A 24,231-nucleotide genomic window follows, 5' to 3' on the forward strand; every position below is an offset into this window, starting at 1 on the left:
TTGCTGTGAAATGCAACTGTTTTCGCATCATGATATCTCCTATTAGTTCTGTTGGCCTTTCTATGTCTTTACAACATTATACCCAGCCACCTAACCAAAAACACCAAAAAACCAACCTCCCAACCCAACGCCGTCCCATAAGTCCCAGATCCCGTGTTCTTAGATGCAGCCCCGGCCGGAATGCTCGTCGGACCGTCCTCCCCAGCATCATTTTCGCAGTCCGCATCTCTAAAAGAAGACAAAAAATAAGCTACACCGAGCGCAGCCCACCCGCACCACACAGCGTATCCCATGCTTGGCTTACTCTTTGAAAATAACATGATTAACCTGCGTCGTCAAAACCCTCTCCCCCACCGCCTTCCCAATCATCCCCGTCCCAACATCCCTCTCAAAGACATTAACCCTATTCTCCCCCCCGCAAGCAACAGCAACCAGACTCCCGTCCTTGTTGAAGCTGAAATGTCTCGGGAACGAGCCACCGGCCGGGGCACTCTGGACATGAGTCAACTCCCCAGTGACAGGGTCGATGGAAAAGGTGTTCAGGGCGTCAGACGGGATCTTTGTGCCGTCGGCAACGGTGGTGTATTCTAGCGTGGTCTCGTTGCGGGTTGAGACGGTGAGGAATTTGTTGTCAGGCTGTGAATGTCGTGGTTAGAGTGGATTTTGAGAAGGGGGTGCGAAGGGGGAGCTTACAGAGATGGTAATTTCAGCTCCGGAGGAGCCTTCGGCCGGTGCGTTCTCGCTGCCGTCGGTTCTGATGTTGAATTTCTCCGACAATGTCAAGCTGTTGGTGCCGTAAGAGACTTCGAACCCGAGGATGGAGACCTTCTTTTCGGCGATGACGTAGAGGAAGGTCTTGTCACCTGACTTGAGGAAGGCAGCGTGACGAGGCCCAGTTCCGTTCCCGAAGGGGTGTGCCGGCTGAGTTTGTCAATATTATTGTTAAAAAGCAAGAGAAGAGAGAGGAATACATACCAGCTCTGTGAGTGACAGCGCAGTTTGGTCGATGCTTAAGATATGGAGGACGTCGACGGAGAGATCGGGGATGACAACGAATCCACCAGTGGGATCAACAACTGCTTGGTGAGGCCTGGAAGTGATGGTTTCGTTGTCGGGCCGTGGGGGAAAAGGTTTGTTGTCCAAGGATTGCAGCTTGGCTGGGTCCTCAATGTTGAAGACATCGACAGAGGATGATGCACTGAGAATGGTTGTCAGTGGTTGGATTACTCTAGTTTTTGTCATGCAAGATGTATTCAAGGACCTACAAGTTGGAGGTGATAGCTCTCTCCCCATTCTCACCAAAGAGAGCAATATGCACTGGGCCTCCAGGCGTAGAACTGTTTCCCACAAAAGCGAGAGTGCCGTCCGTATTCACCTTAGCTGAGGTAAAAGCGCCAGGGCCGTCGTCGAAGTTCTCATTGATGCAATAATATTGATCGCCTCCAACGAGTGTTTGCCATGAAGGGTTAGTACCGCAGATGGTCGAGATTTCGCCAACCTGCTCTAGGCCCTTGTTTCCCAGCTTCAGCGTCGTAACTCCTCCCTTGACAATCTCTCCTGGGGAAGACTCAAACGGGTATGAAGACACAAGAAGAAGACCTTGCTTTGAACAAGCGGCTGCGGATGATAATGAGAGGCCGGCCGACAAGGCAGCAAAGATGCCGTGTGTGGCTCTCATGATGATTGATGGTTGGTGGATGAGATTGATGTAACGCTAGCTGGCGATTGACTATTGGCCAGAAGAATGGTGTTGTGACGGTGTAAGTTGAGTTGCCGGGACAGGAAAGCTTTTCTGTTCAGCAGGCTGGCTGCGTGTGGTTGTTGTTGAAGAAATTAAGTAGATCTAAAATAGAGAAACGAAAAGATGTCCATCAAGGGATATCCAGAAGTTCGCCCTGTGCGGCGCGTGCGGCTTTATAAGGGGATCTGTCGATCTCAACACAGCCGTCCTGTCTTCCAACAGTGTGTCAACAAACATGCCTCATTCACTGTTCACTTGCTTATTTTGCCCCTGAGCCACCGAGTCGGTATCGGCTGACGGCCAGTTGGTTCACTCGCATTCAACGTCATTGGTCTTGTTGCCACTCATGATTCCGGGCTCAGAGTTGGTGAGACCACCTGGCGGCCAGCCATGAAAGAGGGAACAATCGTTCAGCAACCCCTTGCAGGTCAGCGCTGTGCCTCGTTACGCATGGCTGGGATCGGAGGATCCAACTGCAAGCACAAGGCAAATGTGTATGTAGATGCTGACTGAGGCTTGACAACCGGATCCGAAGAGCATCAATCCTTTGGACGACTTGACTACCGGTGGGAAACATGTGGAAACATGTGAGAACGTACATCACGGGCAATCAGTAAGACAATGGTTTAGGTTTTCCGACGGGCAATTCCAGTGCTGTTGGAGATGTGAGGTGTGTTAGAAAATGTGCGAGGTTGAGAATAACGGCTGGCTGAGAAGTAGTGGTGATTCTCAGCCAATCAAATCGCTGGATTTCCAAACTGCTGCGGCTGGAGAGGCGGGGCGGGACAATGCCTGCCTCCAATTAGCGGCCGTGGCGGGACCCGAGCATGCGGGGAACCTGCTGCCGGCGCCCTGGAGGCTTGCTGAGATCCACTAAAACACAAACAAGCTCGCTGTAACGGCCCCACCAGAGTCTTGGACAGCTTCAACGTTGGGTTTCTCGTCGCCTACCTGCATTCGGTCATTTATCTCAGAATCCTGTTAGTGGTGTGTATGTCTGACCGAGCATCAGCGAGTTGCATGTTTCAAATCGACACATCGGACATCAATCAACTGTTCTTCCGGTCCTGCCACGCGTGCCCCTGACGATCGATGGTCATGCTTGTAACTCCCGAAAGCTCACCTTCATCACACCTGTCGGGCCACTTTATTGTTCAGTTCTGTTGGCAGTAAAAGGGCATGGAACGGTCAAACACTCAAATTCATGGCTCGTCCCAACATCATGGCCTCCCAAGACCTTTGCCACAGAGGTCGTGGAAGCCGGACTGGTGACCACCACACGACCCATCACCAACATCCGGAGTGGTAAGACTCACGGGGCTATTCTCGTCATCACACACTCCTTCCCGGTTAAAACGCCGCCGGGATGCGAGCGAGGCTGTAATCCCAGACACCGCGCCTTGCTTCTCGTTCGGGAACACAATGTCCGGATGACATTCCGCTTCGTTGCCAGTTAGATACATCTCATCCCCCGGCAAATGGGCAGCTCCATCTCGTCCAGGAGGCCAGGCTGAAAGAACATTCCCATGCCAATTTACAATAACCGTGGAGTCTTGTCTTCAATACTCACCTTGCCGGAAGGAACCGAACAAGCTGATATATGATACAGCACTTGTATATCTCACCACCGTGTTCCTGGAAAGCTGATATTGCAATCAATGATGGAGTGCTTCTGGAAACCACACACCCAGGCAAAAGTCACACTCGATGACTGCACCCAAATCATCTTCTCGCCCGCCGTGTTCATCATCATCTGGCTTCTACTTGGGCCAGAGTTTCCCCGCGTTTGGTACCCAAGCGAGGTGATACGGCATGCACGTGGAAGAATCCAGCCCTTCTGTTCTCTCTCCAAGCCTCCCCCTCACCACAACCATGGGGCTAACACGGATTTCTCCAAATTCCTACTCCAACATCTGCACTCCACACAATTGCCGTGGCTTACAAGATTCGGAATCCGAAAAAGGAGGGACAGCTGCTTCCCCTCTCGATACGCTTTAGATGCCTTGCAGCAACGTAGGCTACGCTAAAACCAACCGCCGTGAACAACCGCTGGCTCAACCAAGTGCCATCATCAATTTTCCCCAGACCCGAGCACTGTAATGGTCTCTTTTCTTATTCACCTTCCTATTCTGGCGGACACACGCTAACTGAATAATACTAAACCCATGTCCCACGTCGCTTGATGGCCCTACGTTGGTCCCTCGAGGTAGCAGTACCACAGCGTCAAGATAATTTGCAATGCCGCGGCTGATGTTGTCTGCATATATATCTTGCAGGGTAAAAAGTCTACTACTCAGAAGACAAGGAGTGATGGTACTCGGTTCTCTTCCCTCGGACAGGTACCTATCCTACGACTGCTCCCATGTCGGCCAAGGGTCTCGAATTCGTGGACGAGCCGTCAGCCGAACCCTGCTTGACCACCGTTTCGATCAACGGAAATCACAGACAGACAGACAGACAGACAGACAACGACCCATTCATCAGGCACATGTACATTTTCTCCCCTTGCTCCCCAGGAACCGACATGACAACCATCACGAACGCCACCTTTCCTAGCGTCGGGACTCAAGCAGTTGCTCGAAGTTACGTTGTGGACTTTATCCGTCCCTTTTAGCCGTGTACAACCCCTGTCGTGCCATGCAGCCATTGCTTGGCCCCTAGCTTGCCAACCTCAACATCATTTGTCTTGGGCGTGGTTGTTGATGTCTGTCTGTTGGATCATGATGGCAGGTTGTTGTTCAATGGTCAGAACCGTGAAGAGGTGAGCTTTGGGTGTGTGAGACGAAGAACAAAAGGTCAAAGCTTACGAAGTTACTCTCACTCGCTCGGGGGTTCTTTCTAGGTGCTGGAAAATCTAGATCCCTAGAGAATTGATTATGGGAGGACGAGTGACATGTACCTATGCAAGTCATCCTTTCATCCAGCTCGTATTATCAATCCCTTTTACCAAGCGGACAAGACAATACCCAGAGCCCCCCAAGACCAGGTAAAAGACATTATTATGTTCCCTTGTCGTGATACACTACCCACTTCCAGACCCATTCTCCCGTCAAGAAGGCGTTGCCGAGGTGAAGGGTGTAAACGAAAGGGAAGCTGCTGCATAGAAAGCACTTCAGGCAATATATTTTGTTGCCAAAAACAAAAACAAGCATTTTTTTTCCACCCAGGACCTAACCGACCCGTTTAGGGGCATCGTGTACAGCTATTTCCCACCCCCCCCGGGGGGATGAGCGATGTGACGATCTTATTGGGCTTCCATTCTGCCGTGAAGTACCGAGCATGTCACTTTTCTCGGTGGGCGACAAGGGTAAGGGGGAAGGAGCTAGACGATTGCCATCTTGAACTATACCGCAGTAGTATATCTCCGTTTTCAGGGCAGGCATGTATGTGTACTGGGGGATGTTGATGTTGTGATTTGGGCAAGCTGTGAAACAGCTAGGATCTCAAAGTCCTTACGTTAGGAAATTTATGGTGGACCTAGAATGGGACACGAGAGGTTAGTTTCGCCTTTTTTACCCTCGTTCCAATCGCCCATACATATATGTATGTATCTTCCAGGGTGGTAATGAGGCAGGTAGGTGGAAGAAAGAACTTTGCTAATTTCAAGAACCGACCAACCCGGCCGAGACAGGTATCCGGGTTCGGGCTCGGAGTTTGTGCCTGGTGCTGCCGGCTTGGTGCTTACCATGGGATCCGGCCGGGGGGTTGGGTTAAAATGGTAGGGCTGTAACGTTTATTTAGCATTCAGTTGTGTGATATACTTGTGGTGGCGATACTTGGAAGAAGGATACCATGTAGCGTTCTTTGCTTTGCTTCATTCCGAGGAAGTTGGCATGCGGTATTGAGGGTCTGACTGTTTACATACTTACGTTCTCACCAAAACAGTACTTGAGCTCCTTCGATGCATCATTGCGTCGCCAGTGACTGCTGCTTATAGGTACTTGAGCACCAAAGTTTGGTATGCCAAAAGATATAAGCTGTCTACCTATTCAAGTTTATCCGACGCCGACTGCCTCCCTCCCTCATGGCCGAAAGGGTCTGGTGTTTGTCAGTGATTGGCTAAATAAACCTACCTTACCGTTATTATATGCATACACACTACTTGCTCCTCCAAATCAAACGATATCTGGACAAGGGCAACGTGCAGGTGCTCTCCAAAAGGTCCGCAGCCTAGTTTCGTAATTCGTCTTTGTTTTCTCAAACTGGCAAATGCCAAAGCCCACTTAGGGGGCTACTTTCTCCGTCTTTGCATAATCTGCCTCGTCGGGTTTGGTCGGTCGGTAGGTACATTTAGAGAAACTGTCCCAAACTCCCGGTTTGAAGACAGGTAGGTAAGAAGCGAGCGAAATGTGCATCTCGCAAAATGTGCGTCTCTCGGTATTTTTAACCCCCTCGATATTAATTGCCTTTCTTTTCCTCCTCACACCCTTGCACCTGTCTCCCTCGGTTTTGGACTTCTCACAACCTTACCTAGGTCTGCCCCTTCCCCCGCCAAAAAAATGGTGCTGCGGACAGACGGAGTCACCATCATCAATGGTTCGGCCCTTCGGGCGTGAACCTCGGTGGCTTTGGTACTAGGCATCCAAACAAGAAACCAAATCGTCAAACTGGCAAACTCATATCCAAAAACCGCTGACCCCAGTTCCGTTTCATCAATGGCGCTGGTATGAAATCCGTGCCCTCTACATATCTCGCCCCGAAATGTAGCAACCGCAAATTAGCAGTGGCTAATATAACCCCAGGATCGGGTGCTTCCCCCAGTCTTTCGCCCATCACAGTCGCACTTGATATCAAACTTAACCCCTACTTACTACCAACGTCGAATCCAACCTCCCTACCTTACCCAATGGCAGAAAATAACCGCAGTTTGCTATTCTTCCACTAAGGCAGCAGCACACCTGTGAAGTAGGTACCTTTCTAGATAATGTTTGAATCGAATTTGGTATATTTTTGGCCTCTCACCCAACCTACGCTCACCCTCCGAAACCACCAAACCAAACCAAAAAAAAAAAAAAAAAAAAAAAAAAAAAAAAAACCCTCCAGATAAATGCATAAATTCATCCCATCACAACCCTATCCCAACCAACCCTCTCAAAAAACAAAAAGATGAAAAAAAATGATGTCTCAAATCCCACACCAATGCACCTCCCTTCCCCCAAAAATCCTTGTCCAATGCAAGAGATATAACAACGAAAAAAATAAAAAAAAATGAATAAAACAAACAATGAATTAATGCCAATAAACCACTGTAAATGTAAAATGTTGAAACAAAGAAAAGAAAGGGGGGGTATCACTCAATCAAACTCAATCCACATTCCACCTCCCATCACCACCACCCTCCACCAAATCCAACCAACTCCTCACCGCCCCCCTCAAAATACTCTCCTTATCCTTATCCATACTCTCTCTCCCACCACCACTACCCTCCTGCTGCTGCTGTTGCTCCTGCTTCCTATCCTCAATCACACCCAGTATTATCTCCTCCAACGCCCCCAAAAGCACAGTCTTGCACCTCGACCGCAGAACCTCCGACGCCACCCCCCCACCTAGCCCCCCTCCCCCGCCGTGGTGGTGATGGGTAGCATGAGCCGAGCGAGCATCCCCCTGCGTCGAAGTGCTATTGCTTCTCTCCCTGCGTTTGCTCGTCGACCGGGAGGAACACGACGAACTAGCTTTGCTCATCATGTCTGCCCCCCCCGCAGTCATGACCTTCTCGACCGCTTCGACGAGCGTCTCGTCAAGGCTGACGATGAGCTCCTCGATGAACTCGTCTTGTACCTGCCCCCCATCGGCGGCGGCCGGGGTTGTCCGGGCGGCAGCAGCAGGTGTAAGAGGAGTCATCGCCGCCGCCTGAGGGGATGGCGTCCTGCCGCTCCAAGACCCGTCTGTGTAGCCGGGCTTGACCAGGCGGCGGTAGTGGATGCGGGTGATGGTAAACGTAGTCGTGTCGGCCACGATGGCGGAGCTGATGTCGACCCATCTCTCTGCGTCCCCGTCGGCCGAGAAGGCGTCGGGCAACACTTGCGGGGTGGGCTCGGCTCGCATCGAGGCCTTGACTTGCTTGATCAAGTCGTTTTGCGCTGGTACGGCCTGCAGCACAAAGTCCGGGTGGTATTGCTGTAGCCAGCCGGCGACGTTCAGGGGGACATCTCCGTCGGCAGAGAAACGGCAGGACTGTTCAAAAGTGTCCAGGCCAGACCCGAAGCCGGCGGCTGACAGGTAGCCACTGCTGGAGGGGGAGCTCACTGCACTCTCAAATGATGTCAAGAAATCAGGCAGCGGTATGTCAACGTCAATCACGCCATCATGGATGTTGATGGAGGTCTTGACTGGCGATTCAAACGCCCCCGACGGATCCGGGGTCCTCTGCAGTTTCGGAGGTGGATTTGACTGATCAGAGAGCCCGAGTGTGTCTGCTGATGCCCGCCCCGGAGAAGCAGCATCTCCACAACCACTCACTGGAGATGACACCTGAGCGTCAACAACTGGTTTCGTTCCCGAACCCTTTCCAGACTCTGTGAAGACCATGGTTAATGCGACGCCAGAGGGCCGCCGCGCATTAATCGGAGACCCGGGGACCCCATTTTGCTCTTCAGCGAAATCCGGAGTCCTGGCAGTAGAATCTCGTCGACGCGTGGGCCAAAAACCGCTGATAACGCTCCATCGAGAGCTTTGACGACGCTCGTTGGCACCTGTATCATCGTCCCTGGTGAGGCGCTTCAGGTCATTGGCGGCGACGCTATTGCTGCTTCCCGGCCGGCCTGGTGAAAAGAGATCAGCTGCCTGGCCTGTGGCAAAGTGCGGTACGCTGGTCTCGGCTGTGATGGTTGCAGTTGTGGCGGCACTGCTTTTGCGTGTGGTGTGGTCAGCGCCCCTGATCGGGAGATGAGCTGTCCGCATTGACGTCGCATCTGAAGCCCGCCGCTCGTGTCGCCCCTCCATACTCAGATGGGCCAAGGGAGGCGGGACCCCAGTTCCACGAGCATGCTGTGACTGTAAACTGAGATTGCGCGAATGCGAGGGCACTCTCGACCCTGTTCGTCGATTGATTCTGCGCCGTAAGGATTCTTCTTTCAGTATCGGAACTACAAAGGAGGGAGGGGACTGGGAGAGCGTGCCAAAGGACGTCGAAGTGCTTGGCCGGTGCGCTCTGATGGTGGGTATCTGTTGCGATGCAGGCAGGAAGGCAGCCAGCAGGAAAATCAAACGACGAGCCGCAATCTTGTTGTCGCTCACAATGATGGTACGGGCGGGTACCATATTGTCCTCGTCCGCTTTTGCCTTTTTCTGTAAGAAATACCTCCGACGGTATTCGTGAGGACTGAGGGCCTGGAGCCAGTCGGTGTGTGTAGCCAGGAAGCTGGTCAGCAATGTGTAGATGAAAAAGCCCTGCTCCTTTCCACCAGCCCATTTGGCCACACTGCGGGCTTCATCTCGCCATATCGGCCATCGATTCTGCCCAGTTGTCACACGGGAGGCCCGAATGCCTGCCACAATTCTGGTCTTGGCAGCGTTTACTTCTTCTTTGATGTGACGATTTTCAAGCAGACAATTGGGTAGCAAGGTGATCGGCTTCGCATTCGTCTTTGGAGGTTTGACCGGAGCACCGTCTTCGCTGCGGCGTCCAGACATGGGCATCGCTCGTGCCATGTGCTGAAGACTCGGCAGCGGATCGGGAGAGGTCAAATCTGCCTGTCTGAGCATCTGGAAAATAACACTCGCTGCTTTTGACTGCAAATGGGTTAATGTCCGCATTATGATATCCCAGTGTTGCGTGATGCTGTCGATCTGATCTTCCATATCACTGCTGAAACTGGTCTCAAAGGAGTCCACCGCGTGGCCAGGTTGATTCCCGACTAGAGTCCATCCTGAGCGCCGGGCCGAGCTGAATGATGATGGGAATGAGTCCTGCTCCGTATAGGAGTTGGAGCCTCTGAAGGCAGGTCTAGCTGACGGCGTTGTGGTTGACTGAGGAGGCGGGGGAAGACTGATAATCAGAGCAACAGCATACATTGGCGTTCGTTTCTGCTTGGGTAGGAACTTCTTTTTCTTCACCTTGTTGTCGTCCGAGGTTGGAGGGAAGGGATAACTAGTGCTCTCTTCGGCACCGGCCGGTGTAAGTTTTTCGTCCAAGGGCAGGTTTACCGGAAACAGCCTCGTGATCAGCACTTTCTTGCGCTCATATCCCCGGCTTGCAACACCTGGAGTGGGCGGGGTCGTCATTGGTGGTGGGTTTTCCGAAGAGAATGACTGCGATAGTCTGCTCGCCCTCATGCTGGATCTGCCCATGAAACTTCGACCATCCGAGAACATGGAACCATTGTCCAGCGGCCGGGCCTCGGATGGTACAACGTGGACTTTTGTCGATGTTCCTTTATAGGCCATGAGCTCCGAGTTACCAAAGATACAGCTGGAAAACGTGGCCAATTCCTCCCGATACTCGCGCCATGCGCGCTGAGACTCGCTTTCCACATAACCCTGAGTCCGGCTGTGAACTGACGGTCTCCGATCAAAAGCACCCTGCCTGGTCTTGGGGCTTCCCTGCTGGATGATGATGGGACGGCCAACAGTCGTGATCGGAGGCTTTCGGGGCGATGCCGGATTTCGTCTCTCCTGCACCGAATAAGAGCCGGCCGTGGCCGACGGGCGATCCGCATACCCGGCTGGGACGGCCGGAGGGGCCTGACTGTCATACAACAGAGAAGCCGCAACCGAACTCAGGGCATCTTGCATGATGATGATGCGCACATCCTGCACGCCGAGGTCGATATCGGCATCATAATCGAACGCGTTCGTGGAGGAGCTGGTGAGTGGCGAAGAGCCGCTGGATAAGGGGTAGAGGTGGTTGGTGCGATGTTCAAACAAGTCTTGCGGATCGGGAAAGAGCAGGTTTCGCGTATGGATGTCTTCCTGTACCGATTCGAGTGAGAATGGCTTATGGGAAGACGCCTGAGCCGAGGGTACGGCCCCTGTCCCGGCCGCCGCACCGAGGTTGAAGAGTTTCCCGAGCATCTTTACCGACAACTGAGAAATCTAGAGAGAGAGAGAGAGACAGAGAGAGAGAGAGAGAGAGAGAGAGAGAGAGATCGTATACCAGACAAGTCGCGAGACTGTCTCTATTGGTATATCAAACGGCGCCCGACCACCGAACTAGCATCCTCGCTGGCGGCAGCTGAGGCATCGATATGGAAGGGACTGTTGATGTGGTCGAATATGTTATGAGAATGAGCGTTCCTGGAGCCTCGATAAGAGTTAAATCTGGTATCGCCTAACCAGAGGTGAGATGGATTTCAAAGGAGGGACGAGAGGGCAAAGACCAAGACGTGGAACGAGGACGAAGCCAGGGCGGCGTGAGTGCGTTGTGCTCTTGGTGGTTATCTGGCTCCTGACCAAGCAGGATGGACGTGTTATGAAAGAAGAAAGGAATGGCTGACCAGCCAGATGCAGGCGCTTGGACAAGCGCTATGATGGGTTGAGAGTGAGAAGTTGGTGTGAGAAAGAGCACTTGTCGGCTGGTCAGGTCAGGTATCGGGTATCAAATCAGGTCCGGAAACGGCTTATTGCGCCCGGAGAGACAGGAAACACGAGAGCCCCGCGTTGTTGGAGCGACAGCGGATGGCGGGCTAGATACCAAAAATCGGCTACCCGTACTCCGTAGTGTTCTTCCGAATGGTTAGCACCAGATCAGCGCCAGGTATGGTTTTGGTCTGGCTGTGGAGTTGGGTAGACCCGAGCAGGCCGGACCTGGCGATGCCAGGGTTCGAGGTAGAGATAGGAGGGGGGGGCGGGGGGGTGGCCAGGGAATGAGAGGGAACGAGAGAGCACGAGAGCTCGAGCGAGGGGCCGAGGGGGCGGTCCAAGATGATGCACAAGGAAACCAATGCAGAGAGGGATAAAGAAGGGCGGCTCTGGTAGGATATACAACTCATCAGGTCAATTGTACTCTCGGCAGCCACACTCAATTGCTCTGCCTTCTCTCTCTTCCCATGGAATGGCGGTGACGGCGAGAGCGGCGGTTGGATGGACGTCGTTGCGTTGTTGCAGGGCTGCGCACCCACAGCGCACCTTACCTCGTACCGCGCGAACAGGAGCTGGTGGGGCACTCTCTCACTGAAGGTGGGGCCTGCCTTGATGGGCTAGACACCATGGTAAAAGTAACGTATCTTTTTCCATCTCTCCCGCCCACCACTTGAACCAAAAATAATTACCACTACCCATCCCTTATGGCTCTCACTTGCATCTTGCAGTTGTGTGTGCACGACACTCGCATGTGTAGCTACTGGTAGATTACCGACATAAATACAATGCCTCAACAACCCAGCCAAAGCCCAAATCCCGGGGTACCTGGGCCAGACTGCTGCCACGCTTCCTCAGCAGTCCCCTCAGCAATCCCCTCAGCATCTCAGTTGAGGGTCCACCAGCCTGCCGGCAGTTTCACTTCAGAAAGCATCTCCAAAGACAATCAAGCCATCCACATGACGTCCAACAAGCAACATGTCGATCACAGTTCTACAACTGCCCGCCGCCTGACCTGAGTGCCACTTCACCTCGCCGCCCTTCTCCCCCCTCCACCGGATAGCGACTCGTGTCTCCCCGAGCTTACGGCCCAATGATTCGAAATCACCAATATCTCTCGCTCTGAAGCAATCGGCGTGTTGCAGGGGCCCTGGTGCTCCTGGGGAAGCATCCGACAGTCTGGCTCCCAATCGTTGAAGGCGTTGGGCTGACGGGCTCACCGCCAGAATGATGCTCATCATCTTTCCCGTCGTCCCTTTTCCGGCAGTCGATCAACCTCTGCGCGGAATGAAAGAAGCTGGCTCGTGCCCGTTGACGCGTAAGACATCACAGCCGATGATGTCGGTGCAACATCAGCCATCATCAGCAAAAGGCACCGTCCTCGCCAGCAATGACATTATAATATTGCCCCATTAGGCTGTTCGTGGTCGGCCCGCACCAACCATCCACCCGACGACTCTTCCTCCTGGTGTGCGAGGCTCGGGCCTCTCCGGCCTGGGCTCAGTCTCACCCAACCCCTGTGATATCAGCCGGTGCCGCTTCTCTACATCGGTCACACAAGACTAGTTGGTGTTCGCAACGGCAACAAAAAGCAGAAGACGTTTCCCGAACTCTGCCCAGTCCACCTTCCGACTGTATCCATCCATCCAGCAATATCTGACCCTCGACGACACCCTCTTTAAACAAGCCCACTTCACACCTGCATCGCTAACGTACACAAGCTCGGTTTGCGTAAACTGCGCGGCCCTTGTACACTGCAAATCCAATTGGCACACGACAAATAACATGGCGAGCGCGCAGCTCAAAATGGCCCAATGAGGAAACCCAAGGATGCAACATGGTCAGGCTAGGCTGTCCTGTTTGATTCCTTCACAAGCAGAGTAAGCCTTCTACCTATGATCTGTCTCTTTTCTTCTTCCGGAGATCACAATACCGTCTTTACCGGCGCCTTAGCATCAGGCGGTTGGCCGTGTAGTATTCCCCAATTTCCTGTTGTTACATTGCTGGAAGTGCATCATTCGTGGTTTATGGGGTACCAAGAGATCCCGCAGGCCCTCGTCACGATTTATCAGCTCCTGGTCATTTCTCTCAGCCACATGTGCTGTATCACCACTCGTCGTCCCTAAGAACTGGAAAAGCGCCGTTTTCTTACGTACATACGAGGCCATATCTACCTGCTCTTGCAGCACCTCCCAAGCTTCTTTTGCATTTCCAAGACCTGGGTTCTTGGAAACAAGAAAAGATCTGACAGGCTTTGTGCCTTAACAACCCCTCTCTAGCCATCCATATTCGTTGTCCATCATTCCCCACCCCCACGTTTCCTCTTCACAACCCCCCATCCCGCCCGCCACTACCCACGTCAAGGCCCAGACCATAGCTTCGGGTATGGGTTTGGGCCAGGACAATGAAACCAAGCGAGAGCGAAGAAGGGTCCCATTGATCTGTCACGAAAATAACCAAGAAGGCAGACATGTGTTTCCTTTTCAGCAGCCATCCACCCATCCCACTTCTTTTCATGTGTGACCCCCTCTCCCTTCCCGCTCCTCCCTTTCCCTCTTTTTTTTTTTTTTTTTTTGGGGGGGGGGCAACCCCACACCGATCATCGGACTATGTAACCTCTTTGCTTGGGGTTTAAGATGGGGCTCTGCCCGAGGGTATTGTAGTAGCTGCAGGTGCTGAGGGGGAGGGGAGGGGAGGAGTGGCAACGGGTCATCTCTTTTCCCCTCATCTCGAGCAGAGAGAGAGAGAGAGAGAGAGAGAGAGACGCCGAGGATTACCACTCGCTCGCTCGAGGCATCAATCATCAGGCGAGATTGATCGTGATGAGGGGTTGCATGATGTTTCTGATGAGCCTCAAGGGTAAGTGATGGCCGTTTTGAATTGTTGGTATGTAGCCGCGAGAGCCGCCGTTGGGAAAAAAAAGAAAATAGGTATTGCGTAGCCGACTACCTTGCATACATGATACGTATGTAGACACGTGCATACATGCCCCATCGGGTCCAAACTGCTTTTTGATAGGGGGCATAGGGGTTTACCCTGAGCTGCAGAGGCGCGCGGGGGAGCAATTACCGCGGCTATGATATCAATCAAAACCGTTGAGAGACGAGCGTACATGTTGGACATTTCTTCACAACAGCCATGCACAAAACATACTGAGCATCATCAAGCCTGCCCTGTCCTGTGTCAATCCAGTTTGAACCTCAACCTGGCTTCAAACCCGAGGGAGGCAAAAAACAGAAAAAAGAGAAAAAAAAAGACGACGACCGACCTGAGTCAGCCTACCTCGGACTTCCGAGTAAGGGAACTTTCATGTTGTAAAACGAGCACTCTCATTTTCTTGCCCCCTCAGAGATTGTGTCACCTACGATCCAAAACACAACTGCTGGGGAAATAATGCCTGGTTGTTGGTCTTTCGTAATCCGGGGACACAAAGAGGCCGATGGCGGGCCGAAAAGAGAGGGTCCCAAGGAAAAGTCCAAGACTTTATTGGACTTGAGCCCTTTCAACAAAGTTATATACTGTCCCCCCAGCAACCATCACCTTGAATTCACAACGAAGAGGGGTAGATGGATGTACAGAGGGGCAAAATGATCTTCCAGCTCTGAACGAATAAAAATATAAATGAAGCGAATACCCCCAAAAGTTCTAGCATGTAAGGCGCTAACTCGCGGTCGAGTTTCACAAATCAACAATAAAAGGGCTCATTTGTTCCGGTTTCTGACCGTTTGTCTGAGGCCGACGAATAGAATATATGCCGCCGTTATGGTCGATACTGAGTCAACAAGCAAGTTACTTTGGAGATTTGGTAACCCCAGGTAAATAGGCAGGTACAAAAGCATAGCAATAAAAAAAACACAATACCTTCCTCTATCTCTATTGCTCTCCTTCTGCCATTCACAATCAATGAGTACAGGAAATAGATCAACGAATCTAACAATACAACACAATGCAAAACCACCGCTTCTTCCCACCCTCTGTTGACTTTACTCATCAGGTCCAAAAACCTGAGATAAAACACGCATGCCACCAGCATGTAGCCTCCTGAGAAAACATACGGGCCCGGCCAGGTTTACCTGTATCCCATCTATCCATCTTTCTCTCTATATAACCCCTGTACTCCCCCCATCACTCATGCCCACCATCACTCGAGACCGACACCGAGCAGCAAGCCAACTTCTCACACATGCCGCCCCCACAAGAAATCTGACATCCCGTTGGTAAAAGCGGTGCCCTAACCAGCTCTGGCTGGAGTGTGACCGAGTGTATACCATAGGCATGAAGACATTCACTAATCGTCTTTGCCCTGTCCATAAACTTGGCCATATCCGGGTCAGAAACGACAACGTGTGCTGAGGCGATGGATTTCTCTTCGTTAAGTCTCCAGACGTGGAGCTCGTGGACAGCGAGAACGCCGGGAATCTATGTAGCGTGTTAGTGCGCACCCGTCTTCTTTTCTGGGGGCAAGGTGTCTTGCCTTCATAATATCGTGCTTGATATCCACGAGAATGACCCCAGCAGGTGCACTTTGTAAAAGAATGGTGCCGGACTCCCTCAAAATTGGAATTGCTGTGCAGAAGATGAGAGCTGCGATGCCTAAGCTGATGGCTGGATCGACGTAGTATTTAGGGTCGAATTCATTCATCGTGTCGGGGCGAACATATTTTATGATGGCTGCCGCAATCATGACCCCCAGATTCCCAGCAATATCCCCTAAGACGTGGAACTTGGCGGCGAGCATGTTGAGATCTCCTAATGGCGCCTTGCCGATGTGTATAATGTGCCGATGTTCGGAGTGGGAATCGGTAGCAGCTATTGGCGATGTCGTCCCGTCGGCCTCAATATCGACACATGATGCTTTCGGTGATGGTAAGTTGAGAACTGTTGCACTGCTGGTAGTGGTACCTCCATTCTTTAGGAGTTCGGCATCGCCGCCCTTCTTACAGGGTGAAGTAAGTTCATGTCTGTGGTGATGATCGCCACGAGGGACTTCATCGGTTTGTTTGCTGTGTTCATGTTCATGCTCATGCCCATGCCCATGCCCATGCCCGTGTCCGTGAGAATGGCTGTGGCCGTGACCGTGACCGTGGTTGTGTTCTGCACCAAATTCTGTCAGCCTCCGATCTAGATCCTTCAAAAACTCTGTTGTTCTTACCATGTAGAAAGGCAAAGCTGACGAGGTTCAGGGCGAGACCTACGCCACCCACTATCAAGACTAGTTTGGGTTCTTCGACTTTCTCCATCTTTATAAAGCGCTCGATGGACTGGAATAAAATACTGAGCGCTAAAGCGAACAAAAAGGATCCATTGAAAAAGGCGCCAAGCAGCGTAGATCGCTGCCAGCCGAAAGATAGCTCTTGAGGCGAGCCACTGCGCTCAGATACCTGCGAGGAGAAAGGTCAGCCGTAAGGCTTCATGAGGATGTATACAAATGAGTGTGACGTACAACAATGGCGACCAGAGTCACCACATAGCCGAGTAGATCATTTAGCTGGAGATTTCGTGTTAGCAACCGGTCTATGCAACTCTCTTCTGCAAAGACCCGTAGATCTATACATACGTAGTGAATGGCATCAGCGTAGAGTGCCAAACTACTAGTTTTGAAGGCGACTGTGTGATACAGCGTTAGTCGGACAGCGTCGTCTGATGTTGCTCAAGGTTCGAGTGCGTTGTCAATACCTACCAACAAGCTCACACACGAAGAAAGCGGTCGAGATGGCGATAATAATCGACACTCTTGTCCTCTTGTTGAGTTTCCTGGTCGCCATGGTAGATTATTCGGGGACTGGGCTGGCGAAGAGTAGTGTGAGCAAACTGATAGCAGAAGAAAAGTAGCAGAAGGAAGCTCTCGCTGACAGCAAACTGATGTGTGTGATATCAAGACACCGCAGTAGGCGGGGCAAACAATGCCAATATCTCTGGTGTTTGCGACTTTGCGACCTGTGGACCTCTCGTTGCCATGAAGCATGGACCAGGAAGCTGGCTCAACAGATAAATGTTCAATCTTGCAGGATTGCAGAGCACCGCATGGCCAGGAAGCTGAGAGTAGATCTGTCGATTTTGCATCTGCAGTCACTTGAATGAGTGACTGTCTAGCTCGCACGGCCTTAGTGCTGCACAGGAGCATTCGACCTTAAGAGCATGCAGGGTGAGGTGTGTTGTGTGTTGCAGATGGCAGCCGGACCGGTAAGTTGGGACGCCCGGTGTCTGCGAGAGACTCCGAGCAAGATACTGAGGTGAGATAAAGTATGACGTGGTAATGTGTGAGCGTGTACACAGAAGAAGAGGATCCTCAACTCCGAGAGCGGGAGCAGGTGGCCGCCCAGAGAGCAGAGAAATGAAGACCAGTGGTTCAGAGAGGGAATGTCGGCCATATCAATGAATAATTTGGTGCTAGAAGAAGCTGGATTTAATTAGCGCCAAATGCCTTCAAGCTTCAAATTGACCGGATGGTGGCTTGCTTTCAAGTGGGCAGCCGCTGTCAGTGCATGTGCCTCATCCACGTTTCCCTCTTGAGGAAGTAGCAACTGCGACAACTGACTGCTGCCTAAGAAAATGAAGAGATGTCTCCCTGGTTCTAAAGAGTGCCATTGCTTCGAGAACAGATCCAAGACAAGATCACAAAGGTCCGGAGCATGCCATCTCTTATTCTTTTCCTTGGTGTCTCTCAGGCCACAAGATAACTAACTGGACAGATATGTTACACAGTCACCAAGCTGTACAACAACATCGGCACACCGAAAAGTGGCCGGACACCGGACAATTTGTAAAACTGATTCGATTCAGTGCCGAGGGATTGCTCTTGCCCAGGGTGATGTAATTCTGGAATTCTGGAGGTGAGGTTTGGAGATGAAAAGCAATCACCAATCATATCCCAGCAACAGCCACACCCAGCTGTTCCCGGCAGGCACCACATTTGCAGGGATGTGGATAGCGGGGGACAGGGGAACGGGTCATTGCGCTAACTCTATTTAGAAGGCGGAGAAATAATCCTGGATTTTGCCAACGATAGCTCACGTCAACACCGTTTACAGGCGCTGAAGGTCGGACGGACAATGCGAAATGCAAATGCGACAGCTTTTTCGACGACGATACGAAGACATGATTTTTCGACGGCGAAAAGAGCAACCATAACCCTACAATCTCAATTTGATGAGAAAGCTCAATGTCGTCGAGAACCGCCTCGGCCGGCGCGTCGGGGCCTGCAAAAGGCGCTCAGGGTTGGCCGTCCTACCTTCGCCAGTTCAGTAAAGCCAGCGCAGAGGAGCAACCGCATCTATATCCCAATCTGAATCCCCATTCACCGGCAGACACGGTCACTTCGAGCAGTTCGACCATTCGCGAGCGACCCCAGTCGGCGAAACGCCCAGAACGAAGATGGACCGTGACTGTCAACGAAGCGCTTTCCGGCGACGAAGTGTTGCTCAACTTGGAGCTGCTAGGGGACGATATCCAGCCAGGCAGCCTCGTGGCTATCGATGTGCTAAAGCCAGAAACCGAGAAGCAGCATCACCCAGAACGCAGCAAAGATGACAGCTCTGCGGGTTGCAAGCCAAAGCGCTACATATGTATCGCCAAAGACTTGAATAGGGATTTCAGGGCTCGATACCCCATGGTCGAAGTCTATGTCGCCAAACATATCGCAGAAGCCTTTGGGGTGAGGAAGGGTACACAAGTTACTGTCGCTCCAGTATGATGCCCCTTTCAACTTTGTGGATGGGAATTGTCCCTAACGAAGATCTTTCCAGATTGACAGCACGAACCCGGCCGTTGAAGCATCTCACCTCGAGCTCTCCTTTAAAGATCAGTATCTTTCGCGAGCTGATATGTGGCGTATGGCAGTGGGAATGCTTTCAGAGCGGACCGTATACAAAGGACAGATGATCCTGTTCATGGGTACCGTCAAGGCGCAGGTTACAGCTGTGTATGTTGACGGACGCCAAATCCATTCTGCCTTCTTCGGCCGCGACACAAAGCCCATATTCCGCAGCGAATCCGCTCGATATGTTCTTTTCATCCAGATGTCCCGCGAGATGTGGGAATTTGACTCGGATGGTTCCGGCGAGATCATGTTTAACAAAGTGGTCAACGGGTTCCTACCAGCGCTCTTCAAGAAGTGGGCAGCTATGAAGCTGAAGCATCTTGTCACCATCGTGTTGTTTGCACGCGTCGAGTACGACACGGGTATTTCGACTGAACTCACCAATGCCGCTGTTCAAAACCTTTACTACACCGGCATTCAGTCCTCTGGAAACCGCCGCCCATACAAGGACTTCTATAGGGTAGTCGTCAGTGAGATGGGCAGTGGTGAGTGGACCAAAATCTTGCATCAGCTCAAGCGGGAGTTTAGCTACTTCCGCAAGGACATCAGCACCCACCACATAAAGGCCATAACATGGTCACCCTTCCCTGGCTCGGATGATCCTGCGACTCGCGAGTCAACCCTCAACAGGATCAAAGCTGAAGCCTCTCGAGCGGTGCACGGAAACTTCCTTGAAGCCATCAACATGGCCTCTTCGTTGTACGCCCACGATTACATTGACAGAGACTTGACTAGGACCGGAGTGTCTGTTGTGGTCATTAGTCCCAGTCCTGGCGTTTTCGAGGTCGACTACGACGCGCTTCGCCGAACGACTGAATCTCTTGTGGGTAATGGCATCGGCATTGACTTGATCTGCATACCAAAGATACCACTGCACTCTGTCCCGCTGTTTCGTTATCGTGCTCCTCAAAACTCGCAGCTCGCTAGCCAAAGGTCGAAGCTGAACATGAGCAGCGGAAGTACCCCAAAGCAGACCAGTTCGGTGTTTGGGAGTTATAGCAGTCAAGTAGGGTTATTTTCTCCTGGAAAAGGACTCGAAATGGCCCGCCGTGGTGAGCCTGTTGGTCAACGCTCCGCACAAGATGAATTTGTCTCCGTTGTGCCCCAGTGGCTTCATGTGTCATACTGGACGGGCGCGTCTGAAGAAGCACTTTCTTATCAGGGAATTGCTTTGTCGGTGTCGGACGTGCCTCATGGTGACGCCGGAGACGAGTTCCCAATTCGATGTCGCATGTATGACTTGCAAATGCGAAGCGTGATGGAAACCAATGAGATCGAGACCCAGCCGCTGCACATGGATCCATATTTCCCTCTGTCGGCGCTCCAGGTCACTCAGATCCCCCAACCGCATATCGATTCCGATGGGACGATATTTGTCAAGAACACCCAGGTGCCAGAGACTCTTTTTGAACACGTCTATGGCTTCCAGAAGTTTGTCCCTGATAGAAACAGCAAACATGCGGAACGATCACTGTGGAAACAATTGCAACAGTATGACGACTCCAGGGCACGACTGCCAACTTCCCGGATGATTGCTGGTCCTCACAGGCATGGGCGTATGTACGAGGATGTTCCAAGAAAGCAAGTGTCGGAAGATACCAGCCTGCTGAGTACCTCCTTTAGCGAGCGTCGTCCTTCCACTGCTATTCAACCCACAATTCCTGGGCCTTCTCAATTTCATCGGCAGAGCTCTGACAGGTTGGATGTCCTATCTTCCTTGTCGACCAACCGTAAAAGTCCTGCTGGGTCTAGTAACGCCAGCAGCACCGCTACTTCGTCTCCCACCAAGCCTCCTAAGTTCATGCGACAGATCAGCCGTTCGAGTGCGGGTTTTAAGATAGCCGCTCCTAAGGCAGCCGCCGCAGAATTGAGCGTCCAGAGTGTTGAGGCCTCGCGGCCCTCGGGTCCACACGATCACAGGATGGGCAATGCTCGCGGAGATCAACGGCCAATGTCTTCGGACAAGACAAGAATGGGCTCGCCTTTGTTCAACCAAGGCAGTTTCTCCTCTTACACGTTTGCACAGGGGTACCTGTCGCCTGGAGATTCGGGCAGCAAGCCGATCCTGATCAGAAACCAACAGCCGAGTGGTGTCAGCGTGGCCAATTCGATTCTGGTTTCAACACTGCGCCCAGAGCCTACTCGCCTCGACCGGGACATAAAAAAGTCCAACGCCATCCGGAACGACGATGCTAATCGGCTTAACAAGTCCATATTATTGGCGGATGCCATGTCGGAGTTGCCAACCACTTTGTCTCCCACCACAGCTCTGAACCCGTGGCTGACAATCCTGAACCCGTCCAATACCAAACCTGAGGATGTGAACATGGCTTCTCTGTACAGCCGCTGGCAGCACGTATTTCCAAGACCCGCAGAAATGAGACTCATGAAGTGGAAGTCGTTGTGCTCTCCGGCTGCTGTCCCACTTACGTGTGAGTACTTCCCCACAGAGTCTCAGTTTGAGTCAGAGTACCAGCGCCAGCCTTACAATGTGTCACAAAATGTGGACGACGAGCTGTCCGAGGAACCAAGGTCGCGTGACGACTTGCTGCGAGAGTTGGTTAGTTTGCGCTTTTGCCAGGGATTCCAAATCATCGTCGGCCCAGCGGTTGCGAAGGCTTTCGGCCAGAAACAACTCAAGGTTGCTGATGTCTTCTCCAGAGACCACATGATGGAAGATGGCACGAGCATTTTCATGTCCGCTGGTAATACCATACATCAGCTGTCGTGTGTCAACGGGACCGAAGTGGAAGTCAATATCTTTGTTCGAAAGCCGACGGAAAGTTCTCCGCAGGTTTATGACGGGGCATCATCGAGGTACAAGCCGGCCATTCGGACACTGTTGGATCAACGCTACAGGACAAGCGAGTTTGATCTTGTAACGCCCAAGCCAGAGTGGAACTGGAATTACATTGATGCTTTTGTCGCTGGCCACAATGACGAACTGACGGAGCATCTGAGGTTCTGGCGTGCGAGATTCGTTTTGATCCCTATTACGGGCAGACACGCATCGCTACCCCGGGCACAGAGCGGAGATAGTGACGAGGAGGTTCGTATTGAGGGGATCCGCAAGCTTGCTCAGTTGTGGCAGAGGTACCGATACGTTCCTCCGAATGAAAGACGGCTTCAAGGTCCGGGCCAGCGGAAGAAGAAGGAAGCCAATCCTCTTGATATTGTTTACAAGACCGAGGATTCATCTGTGGTCATTGCGGCCGAACTCGAGACATTGCCTTTGCTGGAAGGTGTGGACCGCAAGGGAGGGTTAGTAAGAAGAGGGGAACAGTTTTCAAAGAAGAACTTTAGCTTGGCTGCTCTGGCGGAGGCTATACAGCAACCGGTGGAACAAGGTGGTGTCCGTATGCAGAACCGCAGATGGCATTTGCGCCTGCATTACAACTGCTTCATCGGTTCTGACATGACGAGTTGGCTTCTAGACAACTTTGAGGATCTTGAGGACCGGGAAGAGGCAGAGGCTCTAGGTAATCGTCTCATGGTATCTGACGACAGGGAGAAAGACAAAGAGGGCAACAAGAAAGAGAGCGGAGGTCTATTCGTGCACGTTGAGAAGCGCCATTCGTTTAGGGACGGGCAGTACTTTTACCAGATCAGCAGCGAATACGCAAAGCCTCAGCCCAGTTGGTTCAAGCGAACCCAACAGTTCTCCATACCGACAACGCCTATGTCAGAGAACATGCCTCGGGATTTACGGGTTGGCATCTCGAGACCGACTTCTATCCATGAAGAGAATTCTTCAACCTCTGGCGCTTCAACACCAACGGCACCACCCACTGTCATCGGCGGCAAGAAGCCCAAAGTTGTTCTCAGCAAGTCTATCAAGTACGACGTCGATCATCGCAAAAAGTCCTACCGGCCCGAGATTGTCGAACTACATTACGACCGCCTCCACAACCCAGAAAACTGTTACCATATCCGCGTTGACTGGATGAACGTCACTGCCAAGCTCATCGAAGACGCCGTTGAGAACTGGGCAAGGGAAGCAGCCCAGTACGGTCTCCGACTGGTTGAAGTCCCCATAGCAGAAGCCTGCTCGATCAGCTACATCAACCCCTTCCGCCGACCCTACATCATAAAACTCGCCCTCCCACCACCCGACCGGTCACCTGTCACATATTACGACTCTATTTCCTTCACCCCCTCCGCCCAGCCGGGGAAGCATTTCTACCAAAAGGCCATCCTGCGCAAATTCGACTTTGTCCTCGACGTCGAAGCAGCGTCCAACTTTCCCTCCAACGTCGACGTGTCCTACTCGTGGGGAAAGCCAGACTTCAGATATACCCAGTACATCCACCGGTCGGGGTCTGTCCTGGCGCAAATCACAGACGAGGGGGATCTTCTCTTGTTGGCAAACAGGTTGTATAGCAGCCGAGCTGCTGCCGCCAGGGAGAGGGAGATGCAGAGGGAACTCCGGACGGAGCACCCTGCACTCGGTGTGAACAGTGCCGTCGCCACGCCTGGTGGTGTTCCGGGATGGGCGATGACGCCGCTGGGTGGTTACCCGGTGTTTAACCTCCCCACTCCGAGTGTGGGAATTAGCTCGGAGCCGGTGACGTCTTCTCCATCGATTAAACCGGGTTTTTTGTCGCCTATCATCCGACCTGTTGGGGCAACGGCGATGAGTAACCCGCCTTCTGCTGGGGGTGGAGGGGGTAGTGCGTTTGGTACACCGGGGATATTGCAAAAGGGGCCGGGGTGGAGCTGGACGGGGCAGGAGCCGGAGATGGTGAAGGATGAGCTGGAGAGGTTTTGTAAGGATACGAGGGCATTGGACCAGTTTTATCGGGAGCAACGGATGGCTGCTGTTGTTAGGGAGGCGGGCGGGGGGGTTAGTGCTGGGGGTATTGGGGCTGTTGGGGGGGCAGTTATTGGGGCGGGGGGGGTGGGGAGCACGCCGGTGACGGAGGGGAATATTCCTGTTATTGGGCTGCCGGGAAATATTATTGGGAGCGTTGGGGGGGGGAGTAATAGTGGGGCAGTGGGAACGGGGATGGGAATCAGTCCGAGGGTGGGGAGCCCGGCTTTTATGATGGGGGCGGGGGAGAGGTTTTTGAGACGGGGGAGTGTGCAGATTGCGGGGGGGTTGGAGGGGTTGAGGATGACGGGGAAGGGGGAGGGGAAGGGGGATTGGGGGAGATAA

General features: G+C 52.5%; 5 protein-coding genes across 5 annotated transcripts; 1 reads left to right on the top strand and 4 right to left on the bottom strand.

The window, feature by feature from the left end:
* QC761_602830 (uncharacterized protein) lies at positions 1 to 1,678 on the bottom strand (the record flags this gene model as incomplete). Its single annotated transcript, XM_062880731.1, has 4 exons — positions 1 to 636; positions 694 to 921; positions 976 to 1,198; positions 1,266 to 1,678. 4 exons carry the CDS (start codon positions 1,676 to 1,678, stop codon positions 301 to 303), a joined length of 1,200 nt encoding a protein of 399 aa, XP_062729419.1. The 3' UTR covers positions 1 to 300.
* A 936-nt stretch (positions 1,679 to 2,614) lies between these two features.
* QC761_0092050 (uncharacterized protein) lies at positions 2,615 to 3,251 on the bottom strand (the record flags this gene model as incomplete). Its single annotated transcript, XM_062872981.1, has 2 exons — positions 3,058 to 3,251; positions 2,615 to 2,692 (listed from the first exon to the last, which is right to left on the bottom strand). The coding sequence occupies exons 1-2, from the start codon at positions 3,202 to 3,204 to the stop codon at positions 2,615 to 2,617; spliced, it is 225 nt and encodes a 74-aa protein (XP_062729420.1). The 5' UTR covers positions 3,205 to 3,251.
* A 3,794-nt stretch (positions 3,252 to 7,045) lies between these two features.
* Positions 7,046 to 10,753, bottom strand: QC761_602820 (uncharacterized protein; the record flags this gene model as incomplete). Its single annotated transcript, XM_062880730.1, has 1 exon — positions 7,046 to 10,753. The coding sequence occupies one exon, from the start codon at positions 10,751 to 10,753 to the stop codon at positions 7,046 to 7,048; it is 3,708 nt and encodes a 1,235-aa protein (XP_062729421.1).
* Positions 10,754 to 15,119: 4,366 nt separating this feature from the next.
* Positions 15,120 to 18,054, bottom strand: QC761_602810 (uncharacterized protein). Its single transcript, XM_062880729.1, has 6 exons — positions 16,938 to 18,054; positions 16,815 to 16,864; positions 16,701 to 16,745; positions 16,410 to 16,638; positions 15,759 to 16,351; positions 15,120 to 15,676 (listed from the first exon to the last, which is right to left on the bottom strand). The coding sequence occupies exons 1-6, from the start codon at positions 17,020 to 17,022 to the stop codon at positions 15,383 to 15,385; spliced, it is 1,296 nt and encodes a 431-aa protein (XP_062729422.1). The 5' UTR covers positions 17,023 to 18,054; the 3' UTR covers positions 15,120 to 15,382.
* A 44-nt stretch (positions 18,055 to 18,098) lies between these two features.
* Positions 18,099 to 24,231, top strand: IML1 (vacuolar membrane-associated protein iml1; the record flags this gene model as incomplete). Its single annotated transcript, XM_062880728.1, has 2 exons — positions 18,099 to 18,944; positions 19,003 to 24,231. Exons 1-2 carry the CDS (start codon positions 18,420 to 18,422, stop codon positions 24,229 to 24,231), a joined length of 5,754 nt encoding a protein of 1,917 aa, XP_062729423.1. The 5' UTR covers positions 18,099 to 18,419.

Source organism: Podospora bellae-mahoneyi, chromosome 6 (assembly GCF_035222275.1).
Source record: "Podospora bellae-mahoneyi strain CBS 112042 chromosome 6, whole genome shotgun sequence".
Classification (NCBI taxonomy): domain Eukaryota; kingdom Fungi; phylum Ascomycota; class Sordariomycetes; order Sordariales; family Podosporaceae; genus Podospora; species Podospora bellae-mahoneyi.